The sequence below is a fragment of the Centroberyx gerrardi genome, chromosome 9 (genome assembly GCF_048128805.1).
Source record: "Centroberyx gerrardi isolate f3 chromosome 9, fCenGer3.hap1.cur.20231027, whole genome shotgun sequence".
In the NCBI taxonomy this organism is placed as follows: Eukaryota; Metazoa; Chordata; class Actinopteri; order Beryciformes; family Berycidae; genus Centroberyx; species Centroberyx gerrardi.
Window position 1 is genome coordinate 8,792,955 of NC_136005.1, and position 16,078 is coordinate 8,809,032.

The 16,078-nt window shown below is 41.0% G+C and overlaps 1 protein-coding gene across 1 annotated transcript; it reads left to right on the plus strand.

Moving 5' to 3' along the window:
* Positions 1 to 151: 151 nt before the first annotated feature.
* mutyh (mutY DNA glycosylase) lies at positions 152 to 12,732 on the plus strand. Its single transcript, XM_071908548.2, has 25 exons — positions 152 to 357; positions 684 to 752; positions 838 to 1,004; positions 1,454 to 1,650; positions 2,307 to 2,391; positions 2,652 to 2,768; positions 3,102 to 3,174; positions 3,386 to 3,515; positions 3,847 to 3,924; positions 4,022 to 4,103; positions 4,873 to 5,004; positions 5,958 to 6,088; positions 6,522 to 6,561; positions 6,646 to 6,719; positions 6,837 to 6,878; positions 6,970 to 7,041; positions 7,708 to 7,821; positions 8,009 to 8,106; positions 8,809 to 8,953; positions 9,266 to 9,353; positions 9,516 to 9,698; positions 10,163 to 10,308; positions 10,417 to 10,569; positions 12,182 to 12,232; positions 12,333 to 12,732. The coding sequence occupies exons 1-25, from the start codon at positions 152 to 154 to the stop codon at positions 12,474 to 12,476; spliced, it is 2,817 nt and encodes a 938-aa protein (XP_071764649.2). The 3' UTR covers positions 12,477 to 12,732.
* Positions 12,733 to 16,078: the final 3,346 nt, after the last annotated feature.

A 16,078-nucleotide genomic window follows, 5' to 3' on the forward strand; every position in this document is an offset into this window, starting at 1 on the left:
CTCACTTTTATCTCACTTTCTCACCATGAGACTGCTGGCTTAACTGCTGATAGACTGCAGAGATTTGCTTCTACTTCTCCACGCAGAGATTTTATTTCACGTTAACATTACGCTCGGCAACGCGAAAAAAGGAACAGAAAACGCAAACACAATGTCAACACACGGGGAACAGGCGAGCATCGGCAAAGTGCTGAGTTTTCTTCAAGAGTGGGACCATGGTAACAAGATAGCGCGCAGCCGCATGTTGGAGGCTTTTCTGACTCAAAACTCGGGGAAGACATTTGTTGAGTTGGAGCTGGAGTTTGCACAGGTTGCCAGTCTCTTTCTGTCTCGGCTCACCACATGGATGAGGCTGACGTATCCTTTCCTTCCTTTCCTTCTGTGCTGGTAGCCAGGGCGTAGCTAGAAATGCTGGGCCCTATCAATGCACAAGAGGTGACTCTGGGGCCCCCTCCACTTTCCTCTCTTCCATTTATGGCTAACCAGCCTCATCTCAAACACATGTAATTGAATTGCAAAGTCATGTTAATGTAGATCACTGTATACTGTATCTTGCGTGTTGCAATATCTACACTACAGGATCACAAAAGTTTAGCACAGCTGTTCGCTAATGAAATAAATTATTGCCCACACTGGCAGTGAGTATGAAATAATTTGAGACCCAGTCCTTCACTGAACTTCAGATACATGTTTGGGACGTACTTGGGTCTCCAGCTGAAAGCAATTGGGGTTTTCCTCTCTGCATCAAGCCAGTGAGTGAGATAAACACAATAACCTGTAAACTATCTATGAACCAATCATGCATTTTTGTCGTTAACGTATCTTTCTCACATTCAGTGATCAGTACCTCAGGGAGTTCCTGGAGGACGGAGGTGCCCTCACCCTGCTGGACGTCTTGGGCCAGACACAGACTCAAGAGGAGGACAAGGCAGAAGCCCTCCGCCTTCTGCTCACCATCTCTAACGCTGGTCGCAAGTACAAAGAGTTCATCTGTGAAAGCTATGGTATGGTCTTACAGGATTACTGGCATAGGCTACATACAGGCCTCATCATACACTACACTGACTGACATTGGAATATACTGTATAGCTTTATTTATATGGCACCTTTCATACATGGCATGCAGCTCATAGTGCTGTACAAAACATAGCATATACGTTAAAAAGATATGAAAGTGTAAAATAATAAAATACACATAAAACAAAACAAAAAATAGAAACAGCCAAATAATAGAAAAGTTAAATTAAGGTGCAGCATAAAAAACATGCTTTAAAATTTAGCTCAGAGTCAATACTCACAACTAGGTTTCTTACTACTGGTTTTATCTGTAGAGCCAGATTTTCTGATTTGTTTAAAATATTTCCCCATTTACCATTTGGATGGATACACTGTGTACTGCACTGTAGGACCCATTATATTAGCTTTGTCCTCTCTATCCGATACATGCTTGCAGGCGTGAGAGCCATAGCAGAGTGCCTGGCCACATCAATCACAGCAGAAACCCAAGAGGCAGCATGGGCCCTGCTGGAATCCCTGTCCCGCGGAAACCCCAAACACCAAAACCAAGTATACAAGGGCCTGATCGCCCTGATGCCTTGTACCTCCGCTAAGGCCCAGCAGCTGGTCCTGCAAACCCTACGCATGGTGCAGGTATACCAGAGACCCACAGAGTGCACACAAAGGCATATATACTCATGCAAGCATACAGTGGAAGAAAAGTCAGGATGAGAGAGTGGCAGTTTCACAAGTTTATTCAATCTGCAGGTTGGGAGCCAAGGAAATCTGGATGATTACACAGAGTTTTATATGATTACACAGAGTTTTATAGTGAATATTCATGATTATGTTAATACAGATAGAATATAATAAAGCTATTGGTCAAAATGTATAAGGTCATATGAACAAGACTGACCAACCAATGTTAATTATAGTTCTAGCACTTTAAGGAGATGCGTAATAAGAGGTGAGCACCTTCTTCTAGAAGACAAGTTATTATTTTGTCAATGTTATCCATGAGATTTTGACATTTGCACATTCGAAGCTCACAGGTCTGTGAGAAACACACAAGATGTTACTTTTAGAGTTTAATCTCATAATGGTGAAGCAGATTCAGTATTCTTGAGTTTTAGGCTCTTAAGGTGTAAATATGGGTCAAAGGTTACATATTAAGTGAGCAGATAGGAATGTTGCTTGGTACAGGTACTTTTCCATTTCTTCCTTAACAATACACACAAACACAAACGCACATACACTCACAAACTCAATTTTTTTAATTTTTTTTATTTAACCTTTATTTAACCCAACAGTCCAAAGTGAAGACAGTCCATCCCAGCATTGTAGAGCCTCTGCTGAACGTGCTCGGGTCCCTGCGCCTGGAGGTGCAGGATGAAGGTAAGCACAGCACTAGGCTCCCACCTCTGTTGTGCGGCTATTAGTCCTTGCCAATGCAGCAGGGTGGATGATTAAAACCTGACGCTGGTAAACTTTGACTATGGCTGGTAAGTTTTTCATTTTCCACCAGGCAGTCTTTTTGTTTTGCTTGGTGAAACTGGCTGGTGAATTTTCAAATGATTCCAATTGCTGCCCTGTAATGGAATATCACCTTTTAACTTTGTCTGACACTGTCCTCTCCCTGTGTGTCTTTCTGGCAGCTATTAATCTGATCCTGGATCTGACGCAGTATGAGGTGAGGCCAGTGCTGCTCAGTGGCCTGGTGGCTCTGCTGAAGCCTGCTAAGGGAGAAGTACAACAGCACCACATGCTGGAAGGTGTCACTTTTCAACTTTTTTGGGGGTCTAGATGTGTTGTGTTTGAAAGTGTAGTAAGCCTAGAGCAAACTTGTTGTTCCCCAAGATTGATGCAGCGATCCCTTTGGACCAATCAGTGAATTTCCATTATGTAGGAGACAGAAGTTGGGGAAATATTATGCAAGACACTGTTCACCTTCGTCAAAAAGGTGGAGGTGGTTTCAGAGACAGATCTATAACCCATCCTACCCCCTAAACCACCCACCATTTTCTCTGTATTTCATCAATGAGACAATGAGATCTAATTTGTCACATTATCATAATGTGTTATGTTGGCATGTACAATCCCACCAGAGCCTGAGATGACTGAGATGACTCTGTCTCTGTCTGTGTTTGTCCAGCAAGCTGCTGCAGCCAAAGCTATACGGTATGACAATAAAGTATAGGTCATTTACTGTAAACACAGATAATACAGTCCATATTACCTTGACATAAAGTAATGAATGGAATATTACACACTAAATATTCTCGGAGAACACTTTATGTTCACTTTATAAAGTGCTGTATGAATAAAATTATTAATAAGAGAACTGTTGTTCTCGTAACTTCATGTTTTCATCCTGTTGAACGTGCTGAAGGTTGCTGGCCGAGGCGAGTCAGGAGCTTTCTGAGGAGCTGCTGTCTCTCGGAGTGATCCATCACCTACTGTACGCTCTGGGCAACAGGGAACACACTGAGGCCCAGGTACAAGCCAGCCTGGCCCTGGAGGTACACACACACACACACACACACATATACACACTCACACACATGCTTGCTTGCCAAGGATAGTCCATCGTCCCTATGATGACCTGTACTACAGCTTGTTGAGGGTTCTCAGGTGAGTGTGCAAGAAACTATTTTGCTGGATATTACGATCATGATCACAATTGTTAGTCTTGATGATTTGAAGTACAAAATTTAATATACATTTGCCATCTTATCATCTTATCAACATCTTGGCTATTTTCAACTACAGTGAAGATATTAGATTGCACAAATTCAGACAGGCACACACACACACACACACACACTTACCTCTGCTTTCATCTCTGCCTAGCACTTTGTCCGCTCATACCCGGATATAGAAGAACATGTGCATAGAGCCATGGGCAGTACGCTGTTTGCAGCCTTCATGGTAAGAGTAATAACCTGCTCAGTACAGTAACAGTAAAGGTTTAGAAGATAATGTGGATGATTTCTAGGTGGGACTAACAATCACCCCCTCTCTACAGAACAAAGCTGACACTTTGCACATGAATATGGATGAAATCCAGGCAGAAATGCTTCTAACTAACAAGATTAACATAATGGAAGGTAATGATTGTAATATTTGGAACAGATATCTATCTAATGAATCTATTTTATGGTTGTCTCAAGTGTTTTGTTTCTTTTTTTCTCAAATGCCTGTAGTGTGTCAAAATGTTTTTCTTTTCAATTCTAGTTTTAGATGGCAAGAGCTCTGAAAGCTGACCAGAGGAACACATTATTTTAGTAATGCAAAATAAAAAATATGTTGAATCAACATTGTCTCTATGTGATTTTCTTAAAAGCCAGTTTAACTCAGTGGATATGAATAATAATATATTGATAATAATAATGGTGACAAGCATAACAATTGTTGATAAAATGACAATATTATGAAATCGTTATATTGATGGTAGCCTATATATTAATATAATAATTACTATTATCATTATTATTATTATTAATAATAAGAATAATAACACTACCTCTACCACTACTACTTATACAATATAGTATATAATAATATAATGATAATAACAACAACAACAATAATAATAAAGTCAGGGATTTCATATGGCTATTCAAATTTTTGTCTGTTTTTTCCATACTTACTTTCAGCTTGTTTTAGTTTGTGAAATAAATTTACATTTTGGATTAAATAAGATTTGACCCTCCCACCGGAGATGACGTTATACGGAGGCCCGTATATTCTTACAGCCGATTGGCCGAAGAGCGATTGCCCCGCCTTCACGTGGCGGGAACGAAATCCACACATGGCGATTCGAACTGATACAGGTAAACAAGCCAGACAGTCACTGCCGCGGAGAGAAATAACTATTTTCTGCTGCATACTCTGTTTTCACTATGAGCAGATTACGTTCAGCAATGCAGAAAGGGAAGAGAGCCAGTCTGGAACTGACACAAACTACAAAACCAGTGCGGAAGAAGTCAAAGGCAGCTGTGAAAGAAGGTACCACACTGACGTTACTTAATATTTAAAACACAGACAATTCAATTCATTCACATTGTCGCACGATGGTGGAGCTAATATGAACCAGCACAATGCGTGTCTACTTCTATCAGTCTGTAATTACGCCGTATGTCGCTACATGATGCAAATACACTTGCATTTTTACCATCGCACCGATCCGCCCTCTCTGTCGTGCAGGAGTAAAGGGGGATACCACTCATTTTAAGATTTCACATAGCTCTCATCACCTAGTCCAGTGATTCTCAACCTTTTTCATATCAAAAACCCCTAATTTAGTCCACATTAATGTCACGGACCCCCATATTGATGAGATTTTGTCTCTCTGACCCAAATCTGGGAATATTTTTATTGTTAGATATGATTTTGTCCAGATTTCCATGACTATCTGTATTGTAGGTAGAGAGATAACAGTGAAGCTATGATCAAAAGTCATTCTTCTACATTCTCTAACTGTGTTAACTTCTTGCAAATGAAAACGAAGATCAACAATTCAGTTTGCTGGGGAACCCCCTCAAGGACCCCTGGTGGTCCCCGGACCCCACGTTGAGAGTCACTGACCAAGTCCAATAAGTATTCACTCTAAAACGAAACTTGACACCAAAACTATAAACTATGGAGTCATGCCAGTGTTAAGTGGGTGAGGCACTGGTATTGTAGACTCTGAATGTTTATCTCAACTTAAGTCCTGTTGAGCTTCATCTTCATAGTAGTGCTGCATCAGATATGAACAAGGAAATGTAGAGTTATGCATAGAAAATAATCCCGGCTGCTTATATGGAGCTAATATCACTCTTTGGGGGCAAGACAAGTTCCTCTGTCTGTTCTCGCCTTAACAGTAAATGTTCCCTAACACAGATTGAAGCATCCTGGGGTATTTGATAAATATTTTCATAGTTTTTGGTTGAATGAGAATGTCTTCTTTTCTTCTCCAGAGGAAACCACGACGACCGCTTCACCGTCCACATACCACACTTTCCACGATCCAGCTGACGTTGTGCTCCTGCGGTCCCAGCTCCTAAACTGGTATGACAAGGGGAAGCGAGAGCTGCCATGGAGGACTGCGGTAAAGAGGATTCATTCTTTACTCTGGTTTTGACATGCTCATGTGCCTTTTTATGCACATTTTGCAAGAGACAAATATAGCGGAATCAAAATCACTTTATTCACCAAGTACAATAAATACATAGGAGTTGTTTTGGTAGCAGTGGTGCAGAGACATTAGTAACGTACAAAGTAACACAGTGACTTGTTACAGAGACAATAGAAACTTGCTTTTTAACTGAAATATATTCCCTTGAAGTTTTATAGCATTGTTTCATCATTGTGTTTTTATGTTTTGCCACTGTGCAAATAAACTTAAGTAAATACATTTAGTGCAAGGGGAGAGTGCAAGACTTATGATAGACAGCAGACTCAAGTATACGTACAGCCAATATACTGTAATCCTCACAACTACTACTAATACGACTGACTGTCATTCTTTATTTCTCTGACAGGCTATGACAGAGCCAGACCTCAACATCAGGACGTATGCAGGTAAGACGATGCATTCTTCCCCAAATCTTCATGTCTTTAAACCAGATTTGTCACCGTTTTTGATGTCAAGTCTTCCCCTTTTAGTTTGGGTTTCAGAAATCATGCTGCAGCAGACCCAAGTTGCCACTGTAATAGACTACTATAACAAATGGATGAAGGTAGGCAACGTTGATGTGTTCATTGTTTTGGAGTCCTTGTGGTGTTTTAGCTCTGTTGAATATATTATGTTATGAGGAATACAGTGTAATTGAAAATTGTCGTTGACTGTGTTCCAGAGGTGGCCCACAGTGCAGGATCTTGCAGCCGCTACGCTAGAGGTGATTACTAAAAGCAGTAACTGAAGATTTGCCTATTCTTAAATGACATTGATTTCAAGTTGAATTTATTGACTTGATCATTTATGGACAGGAAGTGAACCAGATGTGGGCGGGCCTCGGCTACTACTCCCGGGGAAAGAGACTGCATGAAGGAGCTCAGAAGGTCTGTGTTACGCTTTATAACTCTGTTCTAACTTCATGTTTCACAGCATATAGCTGCATTTTAATGAGATGCCTTCTGTATTCCATTTCATTTATTCTCTGTCTCAGTGACTCAACTTCAACTCAGTGCAAAGATTTATGCAGGGACTTACCTCTTAAAATATTGTGTTGTTAAAGGGGATGAAACCCTAAACTCACTTTTTTTGATGAAACACATCCACCCTTGTTGTAATCTTGACAATACACTGCATAATCTTGTCTTGCTGGATTTTCTATGCAAAACTCGGCTTTTTGACTCCCAACTAGCGGTGGAAAAAATATTCTTGAAATGGATACGTGTTAATGGGTATTCCACCATTATCTGTCACCAAGTTACCACCCTTAACTCCCCCCTCCCCTCCTGACATGCACGAGCTCGAGTGTGTAGAGGGGCGTGACTCCACACTGTCATTCACACTCCCCGATCCCACCCACCGCCATCCTATCACCTGCCACAACTTTGTATCTTTTAAAACTGGGGAGTGGGCGGAAACAGGTGTTTTCTGTCTGTTTCATCACCCTTTAATATGGGGATGTGACATGACCACTGATGTGCAGTCACTAGACCTATATTTGGAGGCTTAATACTAGGGGCCTGGGTGTTAATTATGTTACTGTTCTGTGTAAGGTGGTGTCGGAGCTGAAGGGACAGATGCCCCGGACAGTTGAGAGCCTTCTGAAACAGCTACCTGGAGTGGGACGCTACACTGCTGGAGCTATAGGCTCTATTGCATTGGGGCAGGTCATTATATACACACACACACACACACACACACACACACACACACACGCACAGACACGCACAGACATGCCCATGTACCTGCATACCTCCAGTCCAGAGCTGTTTATGTTCCCAAGGCCAGAACAGACTCTGCTTTAAGTGACAACTGCACTTCATCCTGATCACCAAATTGACCCCTGTTGCCTAGGTTACAGGAGCCGTGGATGGCAATGTGATTCGGGTGCTGTGCCGCGTGAGGGCCATCGGGGCTGACAGCACAAGTCCTGCTGTAACAGAGGCGCTTTGGTGAGATTGAACTCCAAACTAGTATTGTCAACAAACCAGAATTATGACTTTGATTCCAATACTAAGATTTTATATCTACAAATGTAGTACTACAGCAAACAAAAACTGTCAAGCAATGTGTTACCACTCTTGACCTGGGCAGCTTTGTAGCAACAATAGTTCTATATTTGGCTCCTGGCAGCAGCTATGACAACTAGTTTAGTTGACATAACTGGGACTGGGACTGGGATTCAGTTCAAGATGTGGTGGACCGTTTGATGCTGTTGCCATGTTTTCAGCTGTTTGACTCTGTTGAATTTTGCACTGGCTGCTGCAGTCCACTGTCAAGAGCCAGACTGTGGCTCTGTCTATTTCAGTCCTCCTTCTTCTTCTTCTTCTTTTAACTATTCCAGTCCACACATACTGTATATACAACCTCTGGGGGTGAAAAAAGAAATGCAAATGGAAAGAAAATCGAATTTCAGCTTGCAAAACACATTTGGACACATTTGGTTAAAGTATTGAACATATACTGTATGAAATTCAGTATTGAATTTTAAAACGGTATTAAGTAGTATTTTGGTTATCATGACGCCTCTCCAAACATGAAGTTACATGTTTAGCATTCCAGAGGGCCAACTGACGGGCCAATTTCAAAACACTCTGTAACAGTTCATACTCAGTTCATACTCTGCATACTATACGGTTTGCTGTTCATCTCAGGGGTCTAGCCAACATGGTGGTGGACCCAGAGAGACCAGGGGATTTCAACCAGGCCATGATGGAGCTGGGGGCGCGAGTCTGCACCCCGAAAGGACCACTCTGCAGCCAGTGTCCCATACAGTCTCACTGCCACTCTTATCGCAAGGTAGAAACCGTCACTCAACACAGCAAGGAATAGTCATGGCTCCTGCTGTTGCTGTGCAACTATTGAACACTTGTTTGAAGTTTGGCTATATTGCTAAAAGTGTAAAAACTTTTACCTTCTAGAATTTGGCATTCTGAGCAGAAAAACTTGTTCTCATTGCTGTTGGAAATGGGCAATAGTACATTTTCTCCAGTAAACACACGAAAAAAGAAGCCAGTGCTAACATACAGCAGTACACTGCATCATAGTATTAAGGCCAGGCCTATAGGTATCCATCCACATTGTAAGTGATGCTTGTATTTGTGTGTGCAGGTTTATGCCAAACAAGAGAAAAACTCCAAGAGGCTTTTGGGGAAGCTGGACAGGTTGCCTTCAACACTGCCTGATATAGAAGACTGCAGTAAGTGTTCTGGGTCCTCTCTTCTCCTTCATACCTTCATCTATGTCATGAAAGTGAAGTACTTGGATTGTATTTGACTCTGTGTATGAGTGTGTGTGCACGAGAGCCTGCATCACTACACACCAGTAATCCCATTACCTGCTGCTCACTTCCTCCTCTCAGTGAACGGTGGATCATGTCCGCTGTGCCCCGCGGAGCCCTGGGATGATGAGCTGGGCGTTCAGAACTTCCCCAGGAAGCCGGTGAAGAAGCCCCCCCGCGTCGAGCGAACTCTGACCTGCATGGTGGTCAGATCCGGGGAGGAGGGAGGGGACGAGTACCTGCTCACACAGAGACCAAACAAAGGTCAGTGGATAGGAAGTGTGACTCAAAGTGCAAAATATGGCTTTCATTACTAGACCTTCAGTCTCATGCTCATGTGTGTGTATGTGCACGTGTGTATATGCATGATTTTTTATTACATTTTTTGACATCTTCATCCTCAAAATCATTGAGGATGTCACAATAAACTATTTTCTTTGTGATCCTCATGATGTACAGATGTCAAGGCACGTTTGGCAAATTTCATTCAAAATTGCCAACGATGCAAAGAATTGCATTAAAACAAAAAATATTGGTACCATCACATTCAAATATAGAATGCATAAAAATAAAACTGTACTTGAACACAGTTGGCATTTGATACTAATGAAGTGTGGTCACAAATCCATTTTGAGCTCTTATTTTAAATTTACCCTTTTGGCAATTATTTTGATGTCTGTTTGTGTGTGTGTGTGTGTGTGTGTGTGTGTGTGTGTGTGTGTTGACAGGTTTGCTGGCAGGGATGTGGGAGTTCCCCAGCCTACTGCTGGAGGGAGAGAACTCAGAGATGAAGCAGAAGGGGGCGCTGTGTGCTGAGATCAGCAGGGTGCTGGGAGTCCAGCTGAACAAAAGCCTGTTCCAGTTTGTTGGAGAGGTGAGCTTGGTCTCTACTACCCATCGTCTCATATAAACTTTTATCCACAAATGAACTCTTTCTGAAACAGTCTTTTGATGGAGCCTTACTGACTGTATCTGTTTGCAGGTGGTGCATATCTTCTCCCACATCCACCAGACATATGTGGTGTACAGTGTGTGTTTGAAGGACAGTGAAGATACACAAACACAGACTGAGAACACACAGTGGCTTACCAGATCTGCCCTGCAGGAAGCTGCTGTGCCCACAGGAGTGAAAAAGGTCTGTATATGTTCACACACTCCCTGTATGTGAATCCCTGCTGCCTGCGTGAGTTTAGTAGCAGCAGCAGCAGCAGTCGTCTTTATTATCCCTCATGGGGAAAAAGCTTTTGCAACAGATTCTTTACATCCAACATCAGGGTTCATAACACTGAAATTACATTAGAGAAAGGTCCCATCTCCCCTAACTGAGACCACGTAGAGTCACTCTACTGGCCTGAAGGAAACTCTGGTGTGAGGTATGGACACTTCAACCACAGGAAATTGAACCTCAAAGGATAAGGCTGGTGTTTTTTAATGCATTGCTTACCGTCAACAAATCCTATGAAAATAACAAAATCAGCAATGATTTTGTTTTGCCAACAAGTCTCGTCCGTGTAGCCGGTGCCCAATGAAGCCATGTCCCAGCAGCCATAGAACTCCATTGTATTAAAAAAACTATTAAAAACACGTCAAAGAGCCATGCCGTTGCTCTGGGCAACATATTTCATCATCGCGATGCACCGGGCCAGCCAACTTTTTCCTCAAACAACTTGATAAGCCGGCTGTAAACACGTTTGCGATCTCAGGAAAGTAGTTCCGTAACACCGAAAATAGTCCCCGGCGTAATGAAGAATTTGTTGCCATTTGAATGTGATTTGGTAATAACTACAACAGCCTGACTTTTCGTGGTAACAGTTAGCAATTTTTAAAATTGAAACTATGTCTTTGTGAGCTGTATTTCAAGGTTTTTAGCTTACAATTGGAGCCAATGACTTCCGGGTTGACGGCTAAAAACGGTACGTGGGAAGTCAGAAAGTAACGGGAGTAGAGCAAACGCATTGTTGATTTTGTTATTTTCATAGGATTTGTTGTCAGTAAGCAATGCATTAAAAAACACCAGCCTTATCCTTTAAAGGCCCATTCACATCTTCAACAATAGTTATACACATAACTATGACTATAAAAATATTTAAATCGTCTTTGGTAAATAAAATGTCTGAGTTCCTGTTACAATAGCTATAAAAGCATCCATAACTATAACTATATTTTTGATTTGATCTTTTTTTTTTGATGCAGACAACGCTAAAAGATTTTCAACCAATGAAATTAAAGTTCTAAGAAAGGAGGCAGGAGAAGTCGATGCAGTGATTCTTCTTTGCTGAGGAACTTATCACAGATATCGTTCATTGTATTGTTCTAGATGTGAATGGGCTTTAAGAGTGAAATCCAAACTATTTCCTAAACAGCACTGAGTAAGCGCTCCGTCTAGAGAAAGCTGGTATCCTTTGGTATAAAGCATCACAGACCGGCCGGATTGGTAAACATGAGCGTGCTGTGTGCCGTTTACTGACGTCACGTTACATGATTTCTGGGATTTTAAGTTCAAATTTGTCAAATCTCTCACTGCCATTTGGAGCCGCCAATGTGCAGTGTTGCCTAGTGTAGTTTTAAAAACTGTTACGAAAAGACATATTATGGTTATCGTGATGAAAGTTTTAAAGTGCAGTTGGCTGTGCAGTTTGTTTAAGTGGGATGTGGCGGCAGCAGGGGTGAATGAATGCCCACATCTGTTCATGTGTAGTTTATATGAATAAGCCATGAAAGGGACCAACATGTCAACTCTCCTGCAGATCCTAAAGCTTTATGATTCTGTGGAGAGTCAAGAGGAACAAACTTCTAAGGCAAGTACTTCTAATTTGTATAATGTATCTGTGACTCTTGCTTATACTGTGGTAATAACTGATGTCAGCTGTGTCCTTTGTTGGTTGTTGTCTCATTTAGGATGGGAAGCGGAAGAAAACCGCTGGTGTGAAGAATGACAAGAAACCACAGACCTCAAAAAAGGCCAAACTCAGTGCAGCAAATAACGGGACCAGACAGCTCTCCCTCAGCTCTTTCTTCAAGACCGTTAAAGAGGAATCCTGACGGACTCAATTTTGCATGAATGTTCAATATGGTGTCTTTCGATGCATATGTGCCTTAGTGTCAAAGTCAATAATGGGGGAACCATTTTTGCCACATTATGCCTTTAGCAAGGTGCCATACAATCATATTCACTGGAACTTGGTTAAATACAAAATGGCATCAAATTATTTTAACTAGACAATATGAACAGTGGACCACACTGTGATACAATGAGTTTTAAAAGTTTTTTTCAAGCAATCCTATTGGAAAAAACAATAGTATATCATTCCTATAATATATATATATATATAGATATACATATATATATATATATGTGTCTGTAGTACTTTGTAGTACATTTTTTTTATTAATGGGTAATAAAAAAACTTCCTGCAACAACTCAACTTGAGCGAGACTTGGTTACACACAGACCGGATCAAGCGAAAGGTAAAGAAAAACGTTTCATTTCTCCGTAGGGTCCTTTCCATAATGTTGTCAGACACTTATAATAACAATCTGAGCCTGTCAGTGGCAAAAACAAGAACTTTTTGTGGACGTACATTGACGGTGAGATTTGCCCCGTCAGATTACATTGCAGCCCTTTTCCGCGGCTGCCGGCTGAAGCGATCTCGCTCAATACTGGACCAATTTCAAAAATTGTTGTCCCCTTTAGTCACTTAGACACAAAAAGATGGGAAAATAGGGTTCAGGTTGAAAAATACCGACGTTGCCCTTTAACACTGTTGCCCCACTGAAAACCAAGACTATCACAGGCAAAGTTCGAGCCCCTTGGAGGAACACAAATGCTATTTTAAAACTAAAAAGAGAATGCAGAAGAGCAGAACGGAAATGGAGTGCACCAGGCTGACAGTACACCAGGATATGTATAAAAATATTTTGAAAAAGTTTAATACTGAAATGAAGCTAGCAAGGAGATCTTTTTTCTCAAGGATGATTGATAATCCAAAATGAATCCCAAAATTCCTTTTTTCAACCATTGATAGACTGATTAACTCCTCCTCTTTCATCTCATCTGAACTCCTATCGTCTGATAAATGTAATGAGTTTGCGGCATTCTTTAGTAATAAAATTAAGGCTATCAGAGATAACAGAGAATACTGTGCCTCAGAGACTGGCTACTGTTCCACCGCATAGAGGTGCAAACAGCAGCATCTCTGATTTTTCAGCTGTTGATTTTAACACACTAAACAAAGTAATATCACTCCTGAAATCTTCAAGTTGTCCTCTTGATCCAATACCAACTGGCTTTTTCAAACTAGTCTTGAGTTCAATATCAACAGATGTAATGAATATTGTCAGTCAGTCACTACATCATGGAATTTTTCCACACAGCCTCAAAACAGCTATTGTCAGGCCTCTGCTGAAGAAAAGCAATCTTGACTCCTCTGAGCTTGGTAACTATAGACTGATCTCTAACCTTGCCTTTCTTGGCAAAATAATTGAGAAAGTAGTGTCCATCCAGTTAATAGACTATCTCCATACAAATAATCTTAATGAGGTATTTCAGTCTGGATTTTGGGCCTGCCGTAGCACTGAGACAGCACTCCTTAGGTGCTAAATGATCTGAGAGTTAATAGAGACTCGGGTAACCTCTCTATATTGGTTCTCTTAGATCTTAGTGCTGCCTTTGATACGGTTGACCATGACATATTGATCGGCTGCAGAATTGGGTCGGCCTCTCTGGCACTGTCTTAAACTGGATTAGATCATATTTAGCTGGTCGTGAATACTATGTTGTCTTAAGCACTCATGTCTCCGAACGCCATGCCATATCATACGGAGTCCCCGAAGGCTCGATTCTTGGCCCTTTATTATTTAATCTATATATGCTTCCGCTAGCTAGTATTATCAATAAACATAACATTAGCTTCCATCAGTATGCAGATGACACTCAGCTATACCTGTCGTTAGCACCTGATGCCCACAAGTCTATCAGCTCCCTACTTGACTGTATGAATGACATAAACTTGTGGATGTCTCAGAATACAAAGAGGCTAAACAAATAAAGTTTATTATTATTATAAGTTTATTACCAACAGCTGACAGAGGAATCAATAAGTTTAGCAGGCTACTTGGATTGAATACATGGCTGTCCAAAACCTGCAATTTAACACACCGGAGAAGCAAACAACTGATGGCCTTGGGGTCCCTGCTACAATGTAGCTGGTACTCATGAAATTTCCCATATCAAGCTGGGACCCAGTACACGTATTGCTGGATCACAACCACAACCAAGAGTTTTTACGTCAGTGCCTGTAACTTTCCCCATTCCTGTTTTGACTAGCAGTAGAATAAGCAAGACGTACCCTCTCCATGCTGCAAACTTATCAAATTTGATAAGTGTGAAACAACTTGACAATTGCAGACATCCTGCCTCAGGGCCTGTAACCAATAATCTAAAACTAGCCCAAAAAACCATAAAGCTTGGCTTGCTTAATATTAGGTCTCTGGCTAACAAGTCTCTTTTGATCAATGACCTAATTAATACTTATAAAGTTGATTTTATGTTTTTAACTGAAACCTGGTTAGACAAAAATGGCAGAATGACTATTCTTATTGAATCTGCACCCCCCAATTTTAATTTTTTAGATGTTTTTAGAGCTGACAGCAGAGGGGGAGGTGTTGCAGCTCTTTTCTCTGATGTGTTTCAGTGCAAACAGGTGTCATTTGGGGATTTTACATCTTTTGAATACCTTGCTTTTACTTTGAAATGTACTCTTCAAGTTTTATTTCTGATTGTATATAGACCACCTAAACAGTCCAACAATTTCTTTGACGAATTTGGTGAACTACTGTCCAAAATCTCCACAGATTTTGATTGTCTGGCTATATCGGGTGACTTCAATATTCACGTTGATAATCCAAATGATAACCATGCTAGAGTATGCTAGAGGCTTTTGGTCTGTCTCAGCATGTGTCGGGACCCACCCACAATCGGGTGCATACCTTGGACTTGATTATTACTAGGGGTCTCAATATAACTAAAACTGCTACTATTGATGTTGCCATATCTGATCATTTCTGTGTTTTCTTTGATGTGTCCATAAATCTGGAACTACAAGCTAGGCCAAAAATTGTTAAAAAACACCTCATCAATGATAATACTGCAGCTTTTATGAACGCCATATCTATGTCACAAATGCCCACTGTGCATTGTATTAATGGCCTTGTTGAAAATTTTAATTGTCAAACTAGGAATGCCATTGATGACATTGCACCAGTTAAGGTGAAAATCTCTGGTAAGCAAAAAGCACCCTGGAGAAATGCTATGTCTGTAAAACAACAGAAAAGAGAATGCCGAAAGGCTGAACGTAAATGGCGAAAAACAAAACTCCAGGTTCACTATGATATCTACAAAGAGGAGCTTCAAAACTACAACATAGAATTGAGAAATGCCAGACAATCGTTTTTTGCCAAGATCATTAGTGAAAATACATACAATGCACGTACACTTTTTACTACTGTTGATAGACTGATAAATCCCCCAGCATCAATTGCCCCAGAGCTTCTTTCTACTGCTAAATGTAATGAATTTGCCGCCTTTTTCAGTGATAGGATTGTGAGTATCAGACAAACCATCAGTGCTTCCATGTCTAACAGGA